This window comes from Podarcis filfolensis (assembly GCF_964270895.1).
Source record: "Podarcis filfolensis genome assembly, chromosome: 15".
In the NCBI taxonomy this organism is placed as follows: domain Eukaryota; kingdom Metazoa; phylum Chordata; class Lepidosauria; order Squamata; family Lacertidae; genus Podarcis; species Podarcis filfolensis.
The window spans coordinates 32,394,761-32,420,353 of record NC_139618.1 but is presented as its reverse complement, the minus strand read 5'-3'; the positions used below and the strand labels follow the sequence as shown (position 1 = coordinate 32,420,353).

Sequence of the window (25,593 nt, the reverse complement as noted above, 5' to 3'; positions counted from 1 at the left end):
ACCCAGAAGTAACGCGTTCCATTGCTTCCAGGTCGCCTCGGAGTGCAACCCAAAAACGTTCAACCTGAAGCAACTTCAACCCGAGGTATGACTGTACATTCAAAAGGATGGGAAGGGGGGGAACCTTTGGCTCCTCCTGACATTGCTGATATACCCCTCCCATCATAACTTGACTGCTGGTCGTCCTGCCTGATGGGAGCTCTCAACTCAACAGCATCTGCAGGACCGCAAGTCCTGTGGGAAGAAGCTTGTTGGATCAGATCAGACATCCTGAAACTCGGCCCTCCAGCTGTTTGGGGACTACAACTCCCATCGTCCCTAGCTAACAGGGCCAGTGGTCAGGGATGATGGGAACTGTAGTCCCAAAACAGCTGGAGGGCAGAGTTTAGGGATGCCTGGATCAGATCAAAAGTCCATCTTGCTTGGCATCTAGCTGTTCTCCCCTCAAGCCACACAGCTCAGCAGATGCCTCCAAGAAAGTTCAGGATAGGACCCCAGTCAAAGGCGACTATGGGGTTGCGGAGTTCATCTTGCTTTCAGGCTGAGGGAGCCGGCGTTTGTCCACAGACAGCTTTCTGGGTCGTGTAGCCAGCATGACTACACTGCTTCTGGCACAATGGGACACCGCGACGGAAACCAGGGGGCATGGAAAGCCATTTACCTTCCCGCCACAGCAGTACCTATTTATCTACTTGCACTGGCATGCTTTTGAACTGCTAGGTTGGCAAGAGCTGGGACAGAGCAACGGGAGCTCACCCTGCTGCGGCAATTCGAACCGCCAACCTTCTGACTGGCAAGCCCAAGAGGCTCAGTGGTTTAGATCATAGCTCCACCCGCCATCCCTGTGGGGCACCACCAACCCCAGCAGCAATTCAATCGGTATTCAGCAGCATTTATCAGGGAACATGAAAGTTCTGCCATATGGGCATCATAGCCAATTGCCATTTATAGTTCTATCCTCAAGGCATTTGTCTTAGGGAGGGGCCCTATCTCTGCAGTTGAACATCTGCCATGCTTGCTGAATGTCCCAGGTGCCCATCAAGGGGCATCTGAAGGACCATCTTGCCCTGTGGGGAATGGAGAAGAAGCAGAAACAGTTTTTTCTGAACAAACTTCTCTTTTCCATTTTATTATAACTTTTTAAAAAGGTGTTCTTTGCTGTAATCTTATGTAAACTGTTTTGTGAGGCCCACCCAAAAATGGTACATAAATACCGCAAATAAATAAATAATTATAATTATAATTATAATTATAAACCACTCTGGAGAGCCACTGTCAATCAGTATAGAGACGGTACTGAATTAGTATAAGGCAGCTTCTTTCTATGTTCCTAGGATGGGGCTGCTACAGGCAAGTCCCCGCTTCCCTCTGTGAAATCTCGCAAGGTGTGTCAGAGCTATACAAAATCTGCCTCCTTTGCAGGGAACCTACTCTCTGCATGTGTCAGGCTTCAATGAACCTTGGGTTGTTGTTTTTATTAATTTAAACACCCTCTCTGATGCACAGCGCTGCCTTCCATCTCCAGCTGTCTCTCATCGTCGTTTCATCATTGTTATTACCATTATTTAAACCTATTAGTTGCTTTTTGTACAGAAGTAAAGCAAAATGACTTAGAACGGTGGTTGCCTAGGCTCCATAGGCTGCAGGACTGTCTCCCTACTGCAAATGCAGAGATGTCCAAAAGGGGAACTGGCAAATGTGTTTTATTTATTCATTTATGTTTATACTACTGGATTGTGGTAAAACCTCAAAGCAGTTTACAAGAAATATTAAACCCACCAATTAAAAACAGCTAAAAACCATTAGAAACATTTTTTTTTTTAAAAAAAAATTAAATTTATTACCTGCCCTTTACTCCCAAGGTTCCATGGGCAGGTTACAACAATTCAAAAAATAATTAAAAATAACAGTGCAAGAGATTAAAACACACCAATACCTACATGTTTGTATAGGATATTGCGTATAAAAAAAATGTTTGAAGCAGGCACCCAAAACCTGCCTGGTGTTAATGGTCAGGGGGTTCCTAAGTGTAGAAGCTGCAACACTAAAAGATATTTAATTTTAGCTTTCAAATTTCCCAGCTGTCATGCATCCTACAGAACCCAGCAACAAGAATGAGTGACTGTGGTCTAGAATATTATCTAATTGCAATAATGTGCAGGTGGGCAGCTATGGAATACCACTAAATATTACAGTGTTGGGGAGGAGGAGAATTCCACCCACTTCTGTCTCTTCCCATTTCATTTAGTACAATTGCATTTGGGAGTCTGTAAGCCTCAGATTGCTTCTAGATCAGTCCTGTTTACCAGTTCCACATCTTTGGTGTTTTCTGTAATGCTTTTTGCTAGGGAGAAGCATCAACTCTAATCACGATCATTGTAAACAACACTTAACATTAATCATTGCTGCCTTTGTTTAATGAGCTCGCAGTGAATTTGCTGCAATGTCCTCTCAATCCTGTAACAATCTGTGGGATCCGCATCCTATTCTGGGGGTTCGTATTTCAAACAGGGCTGCTGCAAAACTATCCCATAATGGCAGCCTATAACTGCACTGATACTTGAAAGGTGAGCTAGCATTGTTTATCTTTTAAAACATGGGCTTGTGTCTAGTGTTCCCTTTCTGCTCATGCAAAGGCTCACATGATAGTCAATGGGTGATGTGTTTTTTTCACCCGAGCAATTTCCCCAGAAAAACCTGCTCTTTGCTGCTGAATCGGAGCAAACAGCAATCTGTGTGGGAACCAAATTCAGCATGAGTTTTCTGGGGCAAAGCAGTGGCACAGGGGGGAAGTGCTCGGATATGGAGCTTTAAAGACCGGACCTGTGTCTAGCAAGCATGGGTCAAAAGGGAAGTTTGGACATTTTGCCACAGACGCAGCAATCTCTTGCAAAACCCATGTAAACATTGTCTAGCACAGCCATGTTCCGCAGGCACAACATGTTTTTTTTCCAGAAGAACAAGGATACCCTAAGGGACTTTAACTGAATGTCACATTTAGATACAACCCTCAATATTTTAATCTTACTGCACGCTTGGGGAATTCTTATCTTGTTTTATGTTTGTTGATGCATTTGCAGAGCCTGATATTTAATATATAGAGAGAGGAACCGTTTGGTATAAAATACAAAACAAAGTCCATTTCCCACAAGTGTTTTATTCACTATAGTCCTCGTTGTGCGTTCATGTCTAAGTGTTAATTAAACACATGAAGAGGCAGTGGAAATGAGCTCACTGGTGCTTCATTTTTTGCCACCCTCCAGCTTGTGGAAGATCAACTTCTACAGCAAGGAGTCATCAATGAAAGCAATTTAGAACCCTCATTTTCCAGGGGTCTAAAAGCCTCCACAGGTACAAAACGTCCCTATTGCAGATGTTTGCCTTCTGTACGTTGGACAAGAATGGCAATGGGACAGAGCTAGGGTGATCTTTCCTGTAGCCCCTCCCATGTTCTGGGCATGTGGCCAAGCAGCAGGCAAGAAGCCCCTTAAAGGTAAAGGTAAAGGGACCCCTGACCATTAGGTCCAGTTGTGGCCAACTCTGGGGTTGCAGCGCTCATCTCGCTTTATTGGCCAAGGGAGCCGGCGTACAGATTCTGGGTCATGTGGCCAGCAGGACTAAGCCGCTTCTGTTGAACCAGAGCAGCGCACGGAAACGCCGTTTACCTTCCCGCTGGAGTGGTACCTATTTATCTACTTGCACTTTGACGTGCTTTCAAACTGCTAGGTTGGCAGGAGCAGGGACCGAGCGATGGGAGCTCACCCCGTTGTGGGGATTCGAACCGCCAACCTTCTGATCCGCAAGTCCTAGGATCTGTGGTTTAACCCAAAGCGCCACCCTAAGAAGCCCCTTAGCACCCTTTAATGCTCCAGGGGCTTAGGAAGTCCCTGTTGTAACTTAAGTGGCTTTAGATTGCCTTGGGCAAGATCGAGCAATTAAGCTACAAACAAATTTAATAAATAAATAATGATGATAGGAGAAATTCACAACAAAATGACAATGAATTTTCACGATTTCTTTTTAAAAAACCTAACTCACAGAATGATGCAAAAATGTACAGAACTGAACTTGAGACTGGAAAATGAGAAACTGGCAGATACCAAAATTGCCATACAGTGGTACCTCTAGTTGCAGACACACTCCATTCCGGAGTGCCATTCGCACCCCAAAAAGTCCGCAACTAGAGTGGCATTTCTGCGCAAGTGCGGAGCATGATAGAGCGCTTCTGCATATGCGGAAGCATGCAGAATGCTACTGCACATGCGCAGAGTGTACAGAACGCTTCTGCGCATGCGTGCGCAGTGAAACCCGGAAGTATACACTTCCGGGGTTGCCGCGTTCACAAGCCGAAAAGATGCAATATGAACCTAACACAACTCGAGGTATGACTGTACAGTGGAACCTCGGTTTTCAAACATAATCTGCTCCAGAAGACCATTCAACTTCCGAAACCCAAAGCATGCATTTCCAGAAGCAAATACTTACGGAAAACTCAATATGGAAGCCACATGGCACATTCGACTTCCGAAAACCAAAATGTTCGACTTCTGAGATTTTCGAAAACCGAGGTGCCACCGTACAGTCATACCTTGGATCTCGAATGGCTTAGTTGCCGAACGTTTTGGCTCCTGAATGATCAAAAACCAGAAGTAAGTATTCTGGTTTTCAAGATTTTTTAAAGTCGGATGTCTGGCACGACTTCTGTGGCTTCTGATTGGCTGCAGGAAACCACACCTTGTTTTTTTAATGATTCTGGGAGTTGGATGGACTTCCAGAACAGATTCCATTCAGCTTCCGAGGTATGACTGTATTTGCCAATCCCTACCTCCAGGCTAGTGTAGGGAGGATGAACAATCCAATCCATGCAGCATACGCAGTTCTGTCCTCCAAAAAAGGGGAATCGCTGGAATTGCAGGGGGTTGCATTAGATAACCCTCAGGGGCCCTTCCAACTCCTATTCTATTCTATTCTATTCTATCCTATCCTGCTGCCCAACGCTATTTCCTCACTCTGCCTACTAAAAGGGCCATCATCCCTCCTAAAACTGATTTTGGAATCCACAGGATGTGTAAGGAATATTTAAGCCACATTCTTCTTCTTCTTCTTCTTCTTCTTCTTCTTCTTCTTCTTCTTCTTCTTCTTCTTCTTCTTCTGTCACTCCCTTTCCTTTAGACTCGTTTAATAAATATCTCAATTAGAAACCTGGAGTTGAGCAACGAGGCTCCACTGGAAGATATCGCCCACGCCGACTGTTCAGCCTAATTGCTAAAAGGAGAGCTGGCTTATGTCTGTCTCCTGCCTTCTTTTAAAATCTCTTAAGTTTGGATTTGGCTGGGGCTTCTTCTCAGGAAAGTGGAGACAGGATTTATTTATTTATTTATTTAATTTTATTTTGCAGCCTTAGTGACCATGTGTTTGTGAGCGATAAGACACACTCATCCTTTCTTGCATTGGCAAGGCACCGGTGGGCACGAGAGTCCCGAGAGTCTCAAACGGCATCCGCCCTTGATTTACTCCACTTTTCTATACCTTTTTTCTGCCAGGTTTTAAAAATAGCATGCGCTGATGTGAGGCATTCAGCCTGGTGTTGCTAAGGAAGAAATCAAATTCAAATCCAGCTCCTTCATCTCCACTGGGGCGTTAAGTCCTTGTTTCCATGCGAACTACCAGCGTGTAGGATTGCTGCCTGCCACGTTAAAAACTAGGACATACAGTTGTGACTCTTTGCTGGTTCTACGTGTGGGAAGTTTGCAGAAAAGAAAGAGAAAGGAAAAACAAACCAGAGTCGCCGTGAAAAGCGGAACTGGTTCTTTCCTTGTTTTCAAGCAGAAATACAGGAAACCATGCAGGGTTCAATGATTGTTTTGGATTTCTAGCGCATGCATACACACATAAGGAATCAGGCCCAATTGAAATAAACACATTTAAAATGAAAACAGGAAAACGAACCTATTTTAAAAGGGAGATCAAGCAAGACAATTCCTGGATCTTTCATGGGGTGCAGAAAACATGCAGCTTGTTATATAAGCCCAGGCTTAATCCCTAGTATCTGCAGCAGGTATTAATGGAGCTACAATTTTCCAGCACCTTTCACAAACTACAGTTCCCACAATTCTTTGGGGGAAAGCTATGTGCTTTAAATATAGGCTGCAGAAGAAGTGACCTTCCTATATTCTTTGAGCTGCCATTTGCCTAAAAGGTAAAGGGACCCCTGACCATTAAGTCCAGTCTGGGGTTGCGGCGCTCATCTCGCTTTACTGGCCGAGGGAGCTTCTAGGTCATGTGGCCAGCATGACGAAGCTGCTTCTGGAGAACCAGAGCAGCGAACTGAAACGCTGTTTATCTTCCCGCCGGAGCGGAACCTATTTATCTACTTGCACTTTGACGTGCTTTCGAACTGCTAGGTTGGCAGGAGCCATTTGCCTAAAAAGGTAAAGGGACCCCTGACCATTAGGTCCAGTCGCGGATACTCTGGGGTTGCGGCACTCATCTCGCTTTATTGGCCGAGGGAGCCGGTGTACAGTTTCCGGGTCATGTGGCCAGCATGACTAAGCCGCTTCTGACAAACCAGAGCAGCACAAGGAAATGCCGTTTACCTTCCCACCGGAGTGGTACCTATTTATCTACTTGTGCTTTTGAACTGCTAGGTTGACAGGAGCAGGGACCGAGCAACGGGAGCTCACCCCGTCATGGGGATTCGAACCACTGACCTTCTGATCAGCAAGTCCTAGGTTCTGTGGTTTAACCCACAGCGCCACCCGCGTCCCACCATTTGCCTACTTGTCAATAAAAATAGATATAGTCTACAAAAAAATAGGATCAAGATCCTGCAACAAAATATTGAGCAGTGCAACCCAAAACATAATGGTCAGGACACCTGAACAAATTAAGACATGTCCTAGTTGATGCCTCTCGAATCACATGGGGGAAGGTGGTCCAGAGGCTTGGTGGAGCTATGGAAAAGGTGCTGTTCCTTGTTGTCACTAGATGGTGATCTGCCAACCATGACATGACCAGCAGGGTATTCCCCAATGGGGAAGTGTCCCCAGGATCAACCCCCAACATCAGCAGGTAAGGCCGGGGGAGAATACTGTCCGAAAGCCTGGAGAGCCGAACTGAGGAAGATATTCATGTATGTAACCACTGCCACGAGAATGCTGGCACCCAAATGGTGGAAGGGAGACAAAATACCGACTAAAATGGAGTGGCAGGCGAAATTATTTGACTATGTAGAATTGGCAAAGATGACAGGAGAAATGAGGAACCAGACAAACCAACAGTTTAACAAAGAATGGGATATATACAGATTATATATTTGAAAGAACATTGTTCACATATGAAATCTTTGGCTTGCTTTGATTAACTTCTGCAGTGTTATATGCTACAAAGATTATAGATAATATATGATAAGTTAAAGGTCATACAATATGCAGTCAACTAGGAAACAAAGGACCCGTACGGAGGATGACGGAAGACTCAACGTAGGGAAGAACTTTATTTTATATGTAACATATTTTTGTGTGTGTTTGATGTGATTTGTTTTTTCTTTGGTTTTTTTGTGGTGAATGGATTCCATATTTAAAATCAAATAAAATTAAATTGCAAAAAAAGGAGAGAAAACTTGGAGAACCACTGTCAGTCGGAGTAGGCAATACTGAGCTAGATGGACAAATGGTCGGACTCATTACAGGTATAAGACAGCTTCCAATGTTCTTAAGGCAGTCAGTCTGCCAAGTATTCTGATCTTCAGCTGTTCAGGGTTTCCTATGTCAATAGCAAAACCTTGAAGATGTACACAATGTACAAACATGTACAAACTTTGGAGGGGCAGGGGGTGGTTCTTGCAAAAACGTATACATTGGTCAAAAATACATGCAAAAACAGTGGGCATGAAGGGAAACAGGTATGAAAACAAAGCCAAATTTTCATGTACATTGGTAAAAGGATATGGAATGGGGCGAACTGGGGACTGGAAAAATGAGAAGCCAAAATTGACAGAGTCACCCACCCCTAATTCTGCCCCAGTCAAAACAGCCTCCATCTCCGTCATCAGTAAAAAAAATTAATCAAACGCAGAGCTAAGTACAGATATCCCCAGCTGTTGAGTGGGGCTCAAACACCATCATTGCTCCATGGACCACAATTGGGTGATAAAAACTATTTGGCATTACTTAGAAGCTGGCCCAGTCACTCTCTCTTCCGTCCCTCCCCCCTCACGGCAACAGGCTGAGATTCATTGGTCAATAATTCACATCAATATTTGCAGTCCCCATATGACAAGCGTCAGACGCGCTCCATCTATCTGACTTGCACTCCACAGCATACATGCAACAACTCATCAGCAAATATGGCTTTAGGGTTTTCATTTAAATTTTAAAAAGAAAAGATGAAAGGAAACAGACCACGTTGCTTTTTTACATCAAATACTATCTTAATTTGTCAGAAGGCCAAATTCCATTTCCCTTCTAACGTCTTTCCTCCCCCGCAAACCTGTACATTTGGTCTGCAAATGCTTTCAGGGGAAAGCATATAAGCTTTGCATATGCCAACGATATCCCCAGATGGATTGGGCTAATGAAATCATGCTGCAGAATAGGATTGCAAGTCTATTTGTGCAGGGGGGAAACTGTGTGCCTGGAAAGAAGAGGGCAAATTCAGATGTCCTAAAAGAGTGTCTTCATTCCATTAATCCAAGGACCTTTTGAAGACACAATAAATCCTTCCACATGCAATTGTGCCTCCAGTCCTTCCAGTATATGATAAGGGTGTTTAAAACATTACAGGGGGCTACTTTTTATATCCCTGCATAGCTCACACAGCTGGGGGGTATGGCTCTGAATGCCAGTTGTTGGAGATCCTGAGCAGGGAAAAGGCTATTGCCCTCCAAGTGTCCCTATTTTCCAGGGACAGTCCCGGATTTAGAAAAGCTGTCCGGGTTCCTAATTTGATCCCATAATATCCTGCTTCCCCTTAAGACACCCCTATTTTCGTCGGAGAAATGTTGGAGAGTATGGAGTTATGCAACCCCTGAGCCAAGGAGATAAGTAACTATACAAACTTTAGAAGACATCTGAAGACTATAAGGAAGTTTTTGTTTAAAGTTTAATGTTTTATCATTTTTAATATATATGTTGGAAGCTGCCCAGAGTGGCTGGGGCAACCAGTCAGCTGGGCCGGGTACAAATAAATTTATATTATTATGATTATTGGATGTGAGTGGGGCTGTGGTCTAAACCACTAAGCCTCTTAGGCTTGCTGATCGGAAGGTCGCAGTTCAAATCCCCGTGACAGGGTGAGCTCCCATTGCTCTGTCCCAGCTCCTGCCAGCCTAGCAGTTCGAAAGCACACCAGTGCAAGTAGATAAATAGGTATTGATGTGGTGGGAAGGTAAACGGCATTTCCATGTGCTCTGGTTTCCGTCATGGTGTCCCGTTGCACCAGAACTGGTTTAGTCATGCTGGCCACATGACCCAGAAAGCTGTCTGTGGACAAATGCCGGCTCCCTTGGCCTGAAAGCAAAATGAGCGCCGCAACCCCATAGTCATCTTTCACTGGACTTAACCGTCCAGGGATCCTTTACCTTTTACCTATTACAGTGGTACCTCAGGTTACATACGCTTCAGGTTACACACTCTGCTAACCCAGAAATGGTGCTTCAGGTTAGGAACTTTGCTTCAGGATGAGAACAGAAATCGTGCTTTGGCGGCGCAGCGGCAGCAGGAGGCCCCATTAGCTAAAGTGATGCTTCAGGTTAAGAACAGTTTCAGGTTAAGAACAGACCTCCAGGACGAATTAAGTACTTAACCTGAGGTACCACTGTACAGTGGCATCTCTGAATGCGAACGGGATCCATTCCGGAGCCCCGTTCGCATGATGAGTAGAACGTAACACGTGTCTGCATGTGCATGGGTCGCGTTTCTCCGCTTCCGCACGTGCACGTGACGTCATTTTGAGCAGCTGCGCATGCACGAGCGGCGAAACCCGGAAGTAACGTGTTCCGTTACTTCCGGGTCACCGCGGAGCATAACCTGAAAATGCTCAACCTGAAGCATATTCAATCCAAGTTATGACTGTATCATCATCATCATCAAGACTCCTTGTTCTCTGCTCTCTCTTTCTTCCACCCCAACCCACAGAGTCGGTATGTCACATGGGGCTAAGCCTTGGTGACCGCAGCCTCCCTGCTGCCTTCTTGACTGTTTCCCAGCAGCTGCTACGAGTTGCTCAAGGGAGGAGGCCGGCAGTGGCAGCCATGGGGAGGAGAGGCCATGGGGAGGCAACACTATGCTCCCTTACAGCCAACACTGCCGCCGTCACAGCTCAGGACAAGCAATGGATCATCTTCCTCCTTTCCCAGCTTGGGGGTGGTGGCAATGGTTGGGGAAATAGGGACATTCCGGCATCAAATCAGAAGCCAGAAGCTTTCATAATTCCAGGACTGTCACTGGGAAATAGAGAAACTTGGAGGGTATGCGATTCCCCCCAGGTTACAAACCCGCCCACAGGCCACACCCCTGAATGTTTTTGATCGGCCGGAATGTGCCTTGGAACTGTGACGGTGCTGCTTCCTTCCTCTGATTTTTGCATGGCAGGGAAGAGCTGCACCCATTTGCTCTGCCCCCTTTGCATCTGCCCCCACCAGATGGTTGTGGCCACCAGAAGGTTGGTGTCAGGGACCGTGCTGAGGAGGGCTGCACTGAGGACGAATGGTGGGAGCCTCCCCCTGCTCCTGATCAGGATCCTGAATCTTTCCAGGAGCAAGGAAGTACAGTGGTACCTCGGGTTACATACGCTTCAGGTTACAGACTCTGCTAACCCAGAAATAGTACCTTGGGTTAAGAACTTTGCTTCAGGATGAGAACAGAAATCGCGCAGCGGCGGCAGCAGGAGGCCCCATTAGCTAAAGTGGTACTTCAGGTTAAGAACGGACCTCCAGCATGAATTAAGTTCTTAACCCGAGGTACCACTGTAGTATAGGTTTGGAACAGTGGTTTGCAGAGGGGCATAGTTCAGAAGGCAGAAGTTGGGAAGTACTGGGTGGAGAACAGCAAGGAGGAGAAGAACTGGGGGAGGAGAGTTAACAGACGCACTGTTGCTGGCAAGTGTCCTACCTCTCAGCCCAAGGTCAAAGACAGAAGATAAGGTGGCAGCACAGAAAGCACAGTGGTTTCAAGATCAGGTTGCAAGGCACGGAAATGAAGTGGGTGACTAGGGAGAAAGTGGGTGGGACCCTTAATTGGGAGCACCGCCATTCCTAGGACAGGGATTCTTTGTTCTCTCTCTGTGATCATTAAAATTTCTAACTGGTAAGAGACTCCTTTCACTTATCTACAGCCAAAGCGGGGGAGGAAGCAGGGTCCCTGAAGCCGGACAGTTGGCCATGAAGGAACGTGGCCCTTGGACACATTAAGGTTCCCCACCCTGATTTGAAAGGGTGTCTAAACCAGGTGCCCAGCACTGCATCTGCAGGCTAGAAATCCATAGCTAAAATAAGCCTTCTGCAAGCTGGTGCCCTCCAGATCTTTTGGACTATAAGTCCCATCAGTCCCAGCTAGCATACTACAGTGGCAGGGGCTGGTGGGAGTTGTAGTTCAATCATCTGGCGAGCACCCTGTTAGGGAAGACTACTGTACATGTCTATCTGGAACTAAGCCCCTTCGACATCAGCTGAATTTGCTGCCTCTCCCCTTCCTCTATCATTTCCCCTATACAGTGGTACCTCAGGTTACTAACACTTCAGGTTACAGACTCCGCTAACCCGGAAGTAGTACCTCAGGTTAAGAACTTTGCCCCAGGATGAAAACAGAAATCGCGTAGTGGCAGCAGCGGGAGACCCTATTAGCTAAAGTGGTACCTCAGGTTAGGAACGGTTTCAGGTTAAGAACGGACCTCTGGAATAAATTAAGTTCGTAACCAGAGGTACCACTGTATTTGAAATGTAGTTTGGAAGCTCCTTGAATGCAGGGACCTGACTTCTTATACTTTGTGAACTGCCACACGCGTTGATGGCACAATAATAAACTCTAATATTCATAATAATACATAAGACAAGATTGACAACTACTCCATGTTGTCTCTTCCCGGCATGTAATTGTAACTTTAAAAGTTAAATTAGTTTTTTTAGGAATTAAAAAAGCTCTTTTTTTTTTGAGATGCCAAACCCATTTATACGCAGAAAACAGTATGGTGTTGACAACAATGAGCTAGTTAATTTTATTTATTCGTCTCAAAGGGAATTAATCAAATCTGCATAATTATTTCCAAGGTTGAAAGGTATGTTTAGTTATTTAAAATGCGACTTTCTCTACTGAGGAGAAGTGCAGGAGTGCGGGGTGGATTTAGCAGACAGTGTTGTGATTTATTTATCAGAGAAAAGTGGAAAGTAGAGATTGGAGCAGACAGATTGATGGTTTATTACACACAGGTTGCCTGGGCTAGATTTGGACTGTTCTAAACCGTCCTTTTGCAGAACACAATCCCAAAGGGGGCAGCGGAATGCAACTTCATTCTTGGCTGAAGCAGATGTAACTTATTTGTCTTGACGCAACTGCATGCTTGAGGGATCCCAGATTTTAAAAGTGGCATCTTGTGGCCTGCTAATTGCCCCTCTCGGCTGGTGCGCCAGCAGAGTTTTCTCAGGGTGGTGGGTGGGAGGAAAGTGGCGTCTTGCTGAGCTAATAACCATTCCAAACAAATTGCTCCTAATGTGTAAGCACATTTCCCTCTCCTTGCTCAGTTGCTTCCCACAACCGCCGGGGTGAACACTCAAAACCCCACACAATTGTGCCCAGGGGGTGCTGTCTAAACAAAGGCCGGGGGGGGGTTGCATTTCCAGAGGGGAGAGCTTGGTTTGCCAGTGGGTGGTGTTATAAGAATTCTAAGGTCCCAAATATAAAATAAAGGTTCATAAATGTACAAGGCAAACACATACATAATTACATAAACCACGTGTCTGAAATAGTACAGCAGGGCAATCCTGAAGTCATTTTGACTCTCCCAAACCATTTTGACTGTCCCAAATGGACCTCAAATATTTCTCTGCAAGAAGGAAAGAAATGGGAAAGCCTCTCTATTGTCTTTTGCTTACCTATCTTAAGGGCGTATTTGTGTGTGAATAGGTGAGCCTGTAGTGATGTATGGAAGTGGAAGTGAAAGCTGGACCATAAAGAAGGCTGATCGCCAAAGAATTGATGCTTTTGAATTATGGTGCTGGAGGAGACTCTTGAGAGTCCCATGGACTGCAAGAAGATCAAACCTCTCCATTCTGAAGGAAATCAGCCCTGAGTGCTCACTGGAAGGACAGATCCTGAAGCTGAGGCTCCAATACTTTGGCCACCTCATGAGAAGAGAAGACTCCCTGGAAAAGACCCTGATGTTGGGAAAGATGGAGGGCACAAGGAGAAGGGGACGACAGAGAACGAGATGGTTGGACAGTGTTCTCGAAGCTACCAGCATGAGTTTGACCAAACTGCAGGAGGCATTGGAAGACAGGAGTGCCTGGCGTGCTCTGGTCCATGGGGTCACGAAGAGTCGGACACAACTAAATGACTAAGCAACAACAACAGGGTGAGCCTGTGACCTGGTTTCAGGAATTAAAAGTATTTACCATCGCAAAAGAATGGCCGCCCAGGTAAAGCAATCAGTGACCATTGTTAGGTTTCCTGGAAGACAGGATTTCTGCTGTAAACCCCCTCCTGTGATGTATTTCTGCTGTAGACCGCCTCCTTCTGTGATGTATGTATGATGGGGTTTTTTTGGGGGGGGCTCTTGAGCTACAAGGTGGGCAATTTCAAAAGTCTCTAGAAGAGCTTGCACACCATTGTTCTGGGTTCCTCCTCCCTCCTGCGTGTGGGGACCCTGTTGCAACAGTTCCTTGAATAAAGATCAGGCTCAGTAGCTGCTTTGCTTCTCAATATTCTCTGGCTGGCCTCTGTTATTTTCTCCTACCAACAGGGAACCCACTTAAGGACACTATACGGGCTCCTGGATACCCCATAAGGGAAAAGGAGCAGATTTTTTCTATAGCAGTGGTTAAAAGTTTTCCATGATTCACAGTTGCTAATGGCAGAGAGAGGTTTGGCGTGGGTGTTTCTACACACACAGAGACAGACACACACACACCCCTGAGTACAGAAGTGCAGGAGAATTGTATCTGATTGATTTCCCCCTGCCTCATAGCTGTCAATGAAAAAGGACAGGAAATTGCCACTCTAGGCAGTACCAAATTCACAAACACATTTGGATTTTAAAGGCACTAGTCCCTCTGCTACTCCTGTCTTTTATTTGCATAGATGTTTAAGGTTTGTTTGGTGTTTTTTTTTTAAAAAAACGGTTTTTATGGATTCTGTTAATTGTACAGTGGTACCTCAGAAGTCGAACAGAATCCGTTCGGGAAGTCCGTTCAACTTCCAAAACGTTTGAAAACCAAGGAGCTGCTTCCGATTGGCTGCAGGAAGCTCCTGCAGCCAATCGGAAGCTGCAGAGGTTGCAACGGACGTTCGGGTTCCTAAAAACATTCACAAACCGGAACACTCACTTCTGGGTTTGTGGCTTTCAGGAAGCAAAACGTTCAACTCGCAAGGCGTTCAGGATCCAAGGTACGACTAATTGCTTTTAGCATTTCTATTGTGTCCGTAAGTCATTTCTATGAATAAAGCAACTAATTAATATAAATGCTACTACTAATAATCATGATCATTATAATTGCTTCAGGGACAGAACTAAGCTTGAGCCTGCCTTACCATTTATCCATAATAATGACAATTTGTGCCATGTTGCTAGCTTGCTATTGAGTTGACAACACCCAACATGGAGCGAGTAGCATTAGAAGTACACATCAACTCAGCTGAGGGCAGGGAGTGCGGGGAAATAATTATTTTTCTCTGCCAGAAATCTTCCCAGCAAGTCTGCACAGCACGTAGCATCTGTTTTCCACCGAAATGAGTAGGAAGGGATGTCAAGAATCATCTAGTCTGACTACACAGGGAAGATACTCTAGAGACAAGTTTTTTTTATAAAAATAAAATAAAACAGGAGGGGGATTCAAATTGGCACCTGGGATAAATTGTGAAAATTGAATGCATTTGCTTCTTTTTTTGCATAAGTATTTTCTGCTCGCCATGGGGGGGGGGCGGGTGTCAAGGAATAGTGCCAAGGATTGAAGCCCCCAGTGCAAGTCCAGTGCAAGGAAGGAAGGAAGGAAGGAGGGAGGGAGCTGAAAAATTTGCCCGGCATCTAATTCTAAGCTCTTATGGTATAAAATTTAACAGCAGCAGCTCCAATTCAAATGGGCATTAAAAGTAGCAGTCATTGAACTCACTTCTCCCTGAAGAACTGCTTCCCGTGAGCGTAGAAAACGCTGAGCTAGATGGTCTTATTTTTCCTACATATTAAAAGCAGCAGCAGTGATAAACTTTAAGAGCCTGTTCAAATGGAAATATTTTCAGCTTCAAAAATGTTTAAAATAACCCTTGCTAAAATAACCCCTGAAGCCTTCCTTTTAGGGATTCTAGGTGCCAAAATCCCAAGGGAGAAAAAAAGACTACTGTATTTATGTATGCGACCACGGCTGCGTGGATGTTAATGGCCCAGAGATGGAAAGAAGAGAAAGTCCCTAACAGAGAAGAATGGCAGATCAAGTTGATGGAAATGATTAATAATAGGATCCACAAAGGGGAGGATGGAAGTCCAGGAGATTTCTTGGAATCTTGTTTTCATTATTTATGTTCGATATATCTCTGTAAAATTTTAATTTGAAAAACCAAATAATCCACCCCCACCCCCACCCCCAGAAAAAAGGAAATATTTTCAGCTTCCATCAAAAAGAAAACAAGGAGGGAGCTGGAGGAATCTCCACAAGGTGAGCAATTGAAAGCATCAGAGCTACCCAAAAAAATACCTCACTCACCCCCAAAAATACCTCACTCAATTAGCCACCTCCAAGCTGCCCTGAAGGTAACTTGAAGTGCAAAGAACACACAATCGTGCATAGAAGCCATTTTTCAGTGGCTGAAGTGTCACATGTAGAAGGCTTGTGTTCAAATCCCCCCCAGCCACTAAATTCACTAGGTAACCTTAGGCTGCTCACTGCTTCTCTCAGCTGAACCTACCTTACAGGGTTGTTATGAAGATGCTCTACAACAGGGAATAAAATATGGCTGCAGAAATCCAGCATGGATGCCCCTCTGCTTCCTCAGGGCCATGTGACTAAAGCAACTTACAAACTGCTTCAATATTTTCACAGGGCTGGAAAATTTTCTTTTCCTCGTTATGTATCTATTAAGGCTATTTTCCTTTCCAAACCACCGCCTGGCTGATTCTGCCAAGGTACCCAAAGCGCTTTATGGTTTTAAAATACCCAGATACATGAATGATATAAAATGTAAATTTAGCCCTTCTGGAGGCGGCAAGATGCCATCATTGCCTTGCTCTCTCTTTGGTGTTTGTTTACAAGTTGTTGTTTTTGTTGATTTTTGGAAATCTGTTGTTGTTTTGTTTTTAGAGCGTTGGTGGTCTGATGCATTTTCTGAATTCATTTTTATTGGATGCCTTTGAATGTGTTTGTATTGCATGCATTTGAAATTGTTTCTAATGGGTGTATTTTAATTCTTATCAGCCACTCTGCGTTTCTTTTCGAGAGAGAGAAAAGTGGGATGTGGCATTTTAAGATTATTCTTATTCTTATTATTCTTATTATTCTTATTCTTATTCTTCTTCTTCTTCTTCTTATTATTATTATTATTAAAAAAGCTCTTGGAATAAACCAAGCAAAAAACAGGACTGTAGCAAAACCAACAACAACAACAACAGGTTTTACTATACACTTGCTTAATGGATGTGCCATCCCAGCATATATAAATAGAATACCACAGTGAAGAACCAAGAAATGCCTCTGTGGTGTAGAGGTTAGAGCAGGCATGGGAAACCTGCGGTTCCCAGATGCTGTTGGACTACAATTCCCATTATCCTTGGCTACTGACCATGCTGGCCGGTGCCAAAAAGAACTGCAGCTTAATAACCTCTGAGGATGGAACAGGACACCTGTCCCCAGGTGTGAGTGTTAGACCTGGCCGAGAGAGACCCAGGTGCAAATCCTCACTCAGCCATGAAGCTCACTGGGCAGGGGCATAGTGTGAGGGGGCCACAGGGCTGTGGCCCTGGGCATGCATTTTTTGAGAGGGCACAAACCAGGTGCCCCTACACAGGTGACCCCATTTGGCCCAGCCTGGTGCTGCTCTCTGCCCAGCACGTCGGCCAGCCAGGCTCATCCCTGTGCGGGTGGGCAGGTGATGGGGTCACTTCAGTGGCAGCAAGGGCTGGGGTCTGCACACATACCTCCACCTGGCACATGCGTTCCTGCCTCACCCATGCCCTTGGCGCCAGCAACCGACACTACGCCACTGTCACAGGTTGACCATGGACCAGTTGCTAGTAAAGGTAAAGGTAAAGGGGCCCCTCACCATTAGGTCCACCGAAACACCATTTACCTTCCCACTGCAGCGGTACCTATTTATCTACTTGCACTTTGACGTGCTTTCAAACTGCTAGGTTGGCAGGAGCAGGGACCGAGCAACGGGAGCTCACCCCATTGCGGGGATTCGAACCGCTGACCTTCTGATCAGCAAGTCCTAGGCTCTGTGGTTTAACCCACAGCGCCACCCGCGTCCCTTTTGGCCTAACTACCTGGCAGGTTTGTTATGAGAATAAAGATGGGGGTGGGGAGGAGAGCCAAGTGTGCCACATTGAACTCGTTCGTCTGGAACAGAGCAGGTCAAATTGTTTGCTTCTTGTCCTCAATCTGACAGCCTCAAAGGGCAAGCTGTACTGGATACGTCATGTGGCCTGCTTTTCTCAATCTATTTCTGCTTTGGTCTCATTGTGCTCTGTACAGCCCCAGGTCCTCTCTCCCCTGTAAAAGGTAAAAAGGTAAAGGACCCCTCGACAGTTCAGTCCACTCAAAGGCGAATAAGGGGTTGCAGCACTCATCTTGCTTTTCAGGGCGAAGGAGCCGGCGTTTGTCCACAGACAGCTTTCCAGGTCATGTGGCCAGCAGGACTAAACCGCTTCTGGTGCAACAGAACACCGTGATGGAAACCAGAGCACACGGAAACTCTGTTTACCTTCCTGCCACAGTGGTACCTATTTATCTACTTGTACTGGTGTGCTTTCAAACTGCTAGGTTGGCAGGAGCTGGGGCAGAGCAACAGGAGCTCACCCTCTCGTGGGGATTCGAACCGCCAACCTTCCGATTGGCATGCCCAAGAAGCTCCGTGGTTTAGACCGCAGCGCCTCCCCTGTGACATGTCAGTAGGCAGAAAGCCCAGCCTGCTCCTGCCTCAGCAGGAGAAAGTTCTTCGAGCAACTGGTGAAAGACCATAGAAACACAGGGATCTGCCATATACCTTATCAGGCCATCAGTCGATCTAACTCAGGATTGCATCTACAGTGACCAAAAGGAGCTCTCCATGGTCTCAGGCATCATTATCTCCCAGCCCTACCTGGAGATCCCAGGAATTGAACCTTGGGACTTGCATGCAAAGCAGATGTTCTGTCCTTGAGCTATGGGCCTGAAGGCAGAAGACAAAGTGATGGGAGCTTGCGAAAAGCAGCAAAGGGGCTGGAGGTAAGGAAGGGACTGAGGTGCTGGCAGCCATTAAGGAAACAACTCTGTGTGCCAGGGCTGGGCCCACGGGCAGCAGTCGGGGGTAAGCCAGAGCTGAAGACTAGGCCAAAGCAGAAGTCAGAACCAAAGACGAACCAAGGCTATAAGGGCCCAAGAGCACAGAAGGGCCGCGTTGCTCAAATGAGGCTGAACTGCAAGAGGAAAGTCTTCTATAGTCCTTCCCATCCAACAGAATCCAATGGCTATCCAAGGTGGGCAGAGTCAATCTGGGGCCTGAAGGTGCTTTGCAGAAAAGCTGCTATTTGCAGCTTGGTGGCTCCCCACTTAGAGGAGCTGCACAGCCATCCAGATGCTCCTGACAGCATATGGTTTTTCCCATGTGTAAAAGGCAAATAGCAGCTTCAGGGGATGACGGTGACCATTCAGATTGGGAAAATTTATTGGAGGATTAATGAAGGTTACAAAAACCCCTGCATTGTTGCAGCCCTGATCTGGACCGTGTCTACCCGTCCATGGCGGTATTCAACGTTTTGTTTTAAAAAGAGGGAGAACCAATAATGGAGAAAGGGATTTGCACCCAGTACATTATCAGGGCAGCTTATAAGAAAACATTAAAATGTCTTCAAATAAGTGGTGTATGAAAAGCAACAGCAACAAAACCAGGAAGTCTTTAAAAGCATCAACAGTGGATCTCAGGTGTGCTGTTCACCCTTGCCAGTTAGCTATCATTGCCCATAGGACCTCCATGCCACAAATTTATCTGGTGCTCTTTTAAAGTCATCTGAGCCAGTGGCCATACCCATGTCTTGCAGCAACGAATTCTGCAAAATGCACCGGCTGAACATGCTGTGCTGCTGCACTGGGTTCTGCCACACATCTCTGGCCACCTTGCATAATGTGTCTTCTTCCAAGGTTGCAGACACACTGTGCACTTGGAGCATATGTAACATGCGTGACTTCTGCCCAAAGAATCCATGTAGGTTGTTAAGGGTGCTGGGAATTGTAGCTCTGTGGGGGATAAACTACAGTTTCCGGGATTCTTTTTGGGAGGGAGAATGTGCTTTGAATGCATGTTGTGTACACAGGCTGAATCAGGTTTGGCTAGAATGTTAGCCACTTTAAGACTCCTTCGGGTAGTGATAAAGCGGGATATCAAATCCAAACTCTTCTTCTTCATCATCATCATCATCATCTCAGTCACCAGGCGGAGAGCATCATGCCCTCCTGCCGTGGTTGGTGGTAGTGAACCATTCATTTGGCACCAGTGGACCTGAGGCACTTTGTGTCTGAGCAGTGTGAGGCTCGTTTACATGATGCTACACCATAATTTAGTGTTGTGTCCGAAAATCTTCAGTAGGTACAACACTAAATAACAGACCATAGCTTTAGTGAAAGTTGACATGTTTCTATGAACAAGCATCAAACCACCTTTGCCTTCAGTTTCAACAATACAGTGGTACCTTGGTTCTCAAACACTTTAGTTCCCAAATGCCAAAACCTGGAAGTAAGTGTTCCATTTTTCGAACATTTTTCGGAAGCCAAACGTCCGATGCAGCTGTCGGCTATTGTTTCCGGGGCACCTGCACCAATCAAAAGCTGCACCTTGGTTTTCGAACATTTTGGAAGTCAAACAGACTTCCGGAACAGATTACGTTTGGCGCTTTTGTTTTTGCTATTTATTTTGTGTTTTTGTTTTTGAGGCTTTTTCGGTTAATTTGTTTTTGTGAATGTGTGGAACCCAGTTCAGCTAATGAGTGGTTGGTTGTGTGACTGCGTAAATGGATAAAAGCCCCACAACCTGAATTATCATCAGTGCAGGTAAGAAAATAAAAATAATTTTAATTTTTATCATCTACAATACTCTCTTATTTATTTTATAGTACAGTGCATTGATTATTGCTTTCATTTTATGGATCAATGGTCTCGTTAGATAGCAAAATTCATGTTAAATTGCTGTTTGAGGGTTTGTTTTTAAAAGTCTGGAATGGATTAATCCATTTTGCATTACTTTTTATGGGAAAGTACGCCTTGGTTTTGGAATGCTTTGGTTTTGAAACGGACTTCTGGAATGGATTAAGTTTGAGAACCAAGGTACCACTATATGTGCTTAAGTGGGAAAATGGGGAAAGGGCAGGGATCAGTTCTGGAGACCATAAACAGAAAAAGAAAGCATGAGTTTTCGTTCTCTACAGGGCAGGCATAGTGGGCGTATTCATCATAATTACTGCAAAATTGCTGTGTAGAATAATGAATGGTTATCTTGGCCATTAAAATGATACAATGATAGTATTGGTTACAATGCAGTGATTGCAACAAGGCTTTTCAAAGCCTGCTTGTTTTGTCCTTCGGATACATTGCAGAAATGAATGTTCAAAACGAACAAAAAATGGAAAAGAACATGCCCGGAAATGAAATTCCATTTGTTTTCTTTTTCCATGCACTTGGAATGAGCTTGTATTAGAGCCCTCCAGATGTTTTAGACTACAAAACCCATCAGCCCCAGTCAGCACTGCCATGCTGCTGGGGCTGCTGGGAGTGGTAGTCCATAACATCTGAAGGGCTCCAGGATGGGGAAGGCTGAATTGTTTGCATTACTTATCTGTGCACCAAAATGTCTCGGGGAAAGAGAAGAGAGAGCCATGAAATTGACAGATTGGTGGTAAGTTCTATTGAGTTTTGACTGCAGTTAGGCTGAGTCTGTTGCTCCTTGTTTAATTGCCTATTAAATGGGAAACCTTTGTCCAATCCATCTGAAAATTGGCAGGTCTGATGCCCAGAGGGAATAATAGAATGACTGCAAATCACATTCCATTGGAATGAAAAGCACCCAAGATGATACGAGACCCCCGGAAGACTGTCTGAATCTTTCGCTGAAATCAATGGGAAATGTATAGGATGTGCACTTTTAAAAATTGCCTCTGAAATAATAGGAAGCTTTTGTTCAATCCCTCTGGAATTTGGCATCTTTGACACCCTGGGGAGTTAGTCGAAGGACGTGACATATCATGAATTTTTGGACAGACAATGCCACAGTTACACACAGCAGGAAACTCACTGAATCTTCCATTTAAACCAGAGTTGTGGAAACTGTGGCCCTTTACATGTTGCTAGACCCCAACTCCCATCATTCCTGTTATGTATTCAGTGGTCTGCGTTTGCCTGAGCTTCAGTCTGGACTAAGGATTCTGAGCTCCTGTGTTCTGATTCGATACATGTTGTCTAATCACAGAACATTTCAGGATTTGGGCCTCTGTCATTGGCCCTTGAACTCTGAGTCATGATTCACAGTTTGGAAATTTAGACAGCCAATCATGTTGAGAGTGGGAGTGGCCCAGGCCTTCAGAAATGTATATAAGCAGTTGCCTGTCCTCTGTTTCCCAGTTATGTAGTTCAATAAAAGTTATTGCTGTTATCACTGTGTCTTGCCTTGGGGGAACCCACCTACACTGCAATTCCTACCATTGACCATGATGGCTTGGTCATAGACAATGGTCAAGGAGAATGGGAGCTGGGATTCATTGATATCTGGAAGGTCACAGGCTCCCTGACCCTTCGTTAGGAGAATAAGGGCAGAGATTACTGCAGGGATGGGGAACCTGTGGCCTTCCAGGTGTTGTTGGACTACAACTCCCATCAGCACCAGCCAGCCTAGCCAATGTCCAGGGATGATGATAACTCTTGTCTAACCACATCTGGAGGCCCACAGGTCCCTCGTTCCTGCTCTAGACCACAGCAGCTTATGCCACAATAAATTGTTTCATCTTTCAGGTACCACAAGACTCTTAGTAGGAAGGTAAATTAAACTAAAAGGTAAAGGTAAAGGGACCCCTGACCATTAGGTCCAGTCGTGACCGACTCTGGGGTTGCGATGCTCATCTCGCTTTATTGGCCGAGGGAGCCGGCGTACAGCTTCCGGGTCATGTGGCCAGCATGACTAAGCCGCTTCTGGCGAACCAGAGCAGCGCACGGAAACGCCGTTTATCTTCCTGCCGGAGCGGTACCTATTTATGTACTTGCACTTCATGCTTTCAAACTGCTAGGTTGGCAGGAGCTGGGACCGAGCAACGGGAGCTCACCCCTTCACGGGGATTCGAACCGCCGACCTTCTGATCGGCAAGTCCTAGGCTCTGTGGTTTAACCCACAGCGCCGCCCGCGTCCCTAAATTAAACTAGGTACATGCAAAAGAATGGCTCTCAATAAAACAAACAAGTAAGCTGGGCTGGGGCATTAGGATCCTTACCACTTAATCTCCATTGCGTAGGTCCCCCGCACGAGTGCTGCTCGTGCACTCGGGGTCCTTGCTTTTGCGCTCTCCCCCTTTGATCTTCTTCCTAGTCATATGGCCGCGGAAACTGGCCTGGATCTTGGCGGCAGCCGCGTTGGCACTGGGGTCATCCAAGGGAATATCCATGATGTCTTCATCCAGCTTGGTGCAAGCCCCTTCCTGCGAGAGAGGGAAGGAAGCAAAATAAACACAGGAGGTCCTCACGCCATCAGGCACATTCTTGTCAGGGATGAAGTACCAACAAAAGAAGAATGGCAGGTGAAACTGACGGAATATGCGGAGATGGCGAAACTGATGGGAAAGATCTGAAACCAGGAAGATCAAGTATTTTCTAAGGATTGGAGTAAATCTGTAATTTATTTAAAAGACCACTGTAAAGAGTTAAAATCTCTGGCAGGGATGTAAGGACACTCGTAATGTGGAACTATTTATGCTTATCATGGTTATTTAACAGATGGATAATGGTAAAAGATGCAGCAAATTTAATCTTAAACATGGAACTGATGGAGGGAAGGAAGGAGGTCCAAAGGTTCAAAGACCCTTGTACTTTAATGTTTGAAACTGTGGGGGAGGGAACAATTAAAAAATTTAAAAAATAAAAATAAAAGTTCAGACCACTATCTTGATTCAAAATGTCATTCAATTGTATCCAAACATAGACGAAAACCTGCTCCTTGGTCTCAGGAACCAGCCTGAACTGACAGCTTTCCAAGATATGGCTTTGATGTCATTCTGGACCACGGCTGTTTCTTGTCATATTATTCAAAGCAAAACAAACAAAGCAAGCAACCCAGGAATGAACTAATGTTCATTTATCCCTGAAGTTCTCGTCAAGGGCTGTTTGTGCTAACTTTAATTACAGCTTGGTGCTGACTTCAACCCACCATAACTTCAGACTGCAAATAGCTATAGGTTTGTTGGAAATGACTAGGCTTTGTTGTGGTTTTGTCAGACAAGTGTGAGATTGTATTTTTTCTTTCCCTTCAAAACAAAAGAGGCAGCCAAGATTGAGGTGAAAAGCAGGAAAGGAAAGGAAAGAAAGCAGCGTACTGTGTTCCTATGAATGGTTCGTATCTCATAAGACTTTATGTTATTCTAGCGTACAGGACTTCATCCCAGGACATGTCAGCAAGGAGAACAGTTCTCTATGAAAGGGCATTCCTTATTTGAATGATTCTGTGGTCCAAGTCTGGTTTAAAGATCAAGATATCATAAATAGGGAGAGCAAGGTGCAGACTTTGAGCTGCTCTTCCACACCTGGATTGTTCAGGCCAGCCGGCAGGTCCCCTGGCCACAGTCTTCCTCACTAAGGTGAGATATAATTTAAATTCTCTCCAGGTCTTCTACTCAGCATGGGATACGATCAGGCCAAAGCACTCATTAAACAATGTGTAGCGGACACAAAGCACCAATTGGATCTAGCCAGGACTCCAACTTTTATTGCCAATGAATCCACCAGGTACTCTGCCTCCCCCATGACATATCTAACTAAACTCGAAGTCCCTAAGCATCGGAGGGTCTTTACCCTGGCACGGTCATGCCCTCCCCTTGGCTGTCATTGAAGGTCAATGGCTTTCTAGGAGAGACAATGCCCCTGTGACTCTGGACAAACAGAAACAATAGAGCATGTGCTTCTCCAGTGCCTATACTGTAGAGACATTTGTATTAACCTCCCTTCCCCACTACTCCATAAGTACCCAGGGTGCACCGGACAATTCTATACCTCCCTGCTGCTTTCATATACCCACCCTGCTACAACATACAATGTTGCCAGATTCTGCACAGCTGCGTTCAAAATTCGTCGGGTGATGACCTGTGCCACAAACTAGATTTAATGAACACTCGTATCAGAGTGCTCTCTAAATTGATAGCTACAGTTTTTTATATACTAACCTTTTATGCTCTTCCACATCTGTTTAATGCTCCTAACCCTTCTTTTAGATTCTTTCAGCTTCTTGTAGTCTTTTATATAGTGGACACTTGGGTTGCGAACGTGATCCGTGCGGGATGCACGTTCGCAATCCACAGCATTCACAACCCGCGTCTGCACATCTGCACACACGCGGGTTGCGATTTGGCACTTCTGCACATGCTCATAGTGTGATTTAGCACTTCTGCGCACATGCAACTGCTGAAACCCAGAAGTAACCCTTTCTGGTACTTCCAGGTTTGGCGGTCCGTAACTCGAAGAAAACATAACCTGAAGCGGCTGTAACCCGAGGTATGACTATATATACCTTCTGTTTTAATACTTCTTAGCTTTCCAACACGGTTTACAAATTTTAAATGATTGTACCCCACCCTACTTATGCTGGTCTATGACTGTAATAAAGATTTGATTGATTGTTTGTTTGATTGATAGAATTTAAATTATCATTGTGATTTCTAACATTGCATCTGTACCTATGTAAATTTCATGCAAATCTGCGCCTCCTTTTTGATGATGTGTTAAGGGACTGCCCAACCAGACCACCAGACTCCTTCCTGGATGGCAGGTTACTATTGCAGACTAGATGCAGACAGAAGATGAACTACCCTGCTGGATCAGGGTAGTTGCCCATCTAGTTCAGCATCCTTTTCTCACAGTGGCCAACTAGATGCCTCTGGGAAGCCCACAAGCTGGACCTGAATGCAGCAGCCCTCTCTCCAGCTGCGGTTCCCATCAACTGATATTCAGAGGCATGT

The 25,593-nt window shown here is 45.3% G+C and overlaps 1 protein-coding gene across 1 annotated transcript in view; it reads right to left on the bottom strand.

The window, feature by feature from the left end:
* Positions 1–25,593, bottom strand: part of NRGN (neurogranin) — a 50,825-nt gene that overhangs the window by 7,539 nt on the left and 17,693 nt on the right. Inside the window, exon 2 of the mRNA XM_083589225.1 lies at positions 22,864–23,067. Within this exon, the coding sequence (XP_083445351.1) occupies positions 22,867–23,067 (201 nt within the window). The 3' untranslated portion in view covers positions 22,864–22,866. The remainder of the gene's footprint in view (positions 1–22,863; positions 23,068–25,593) is intronic.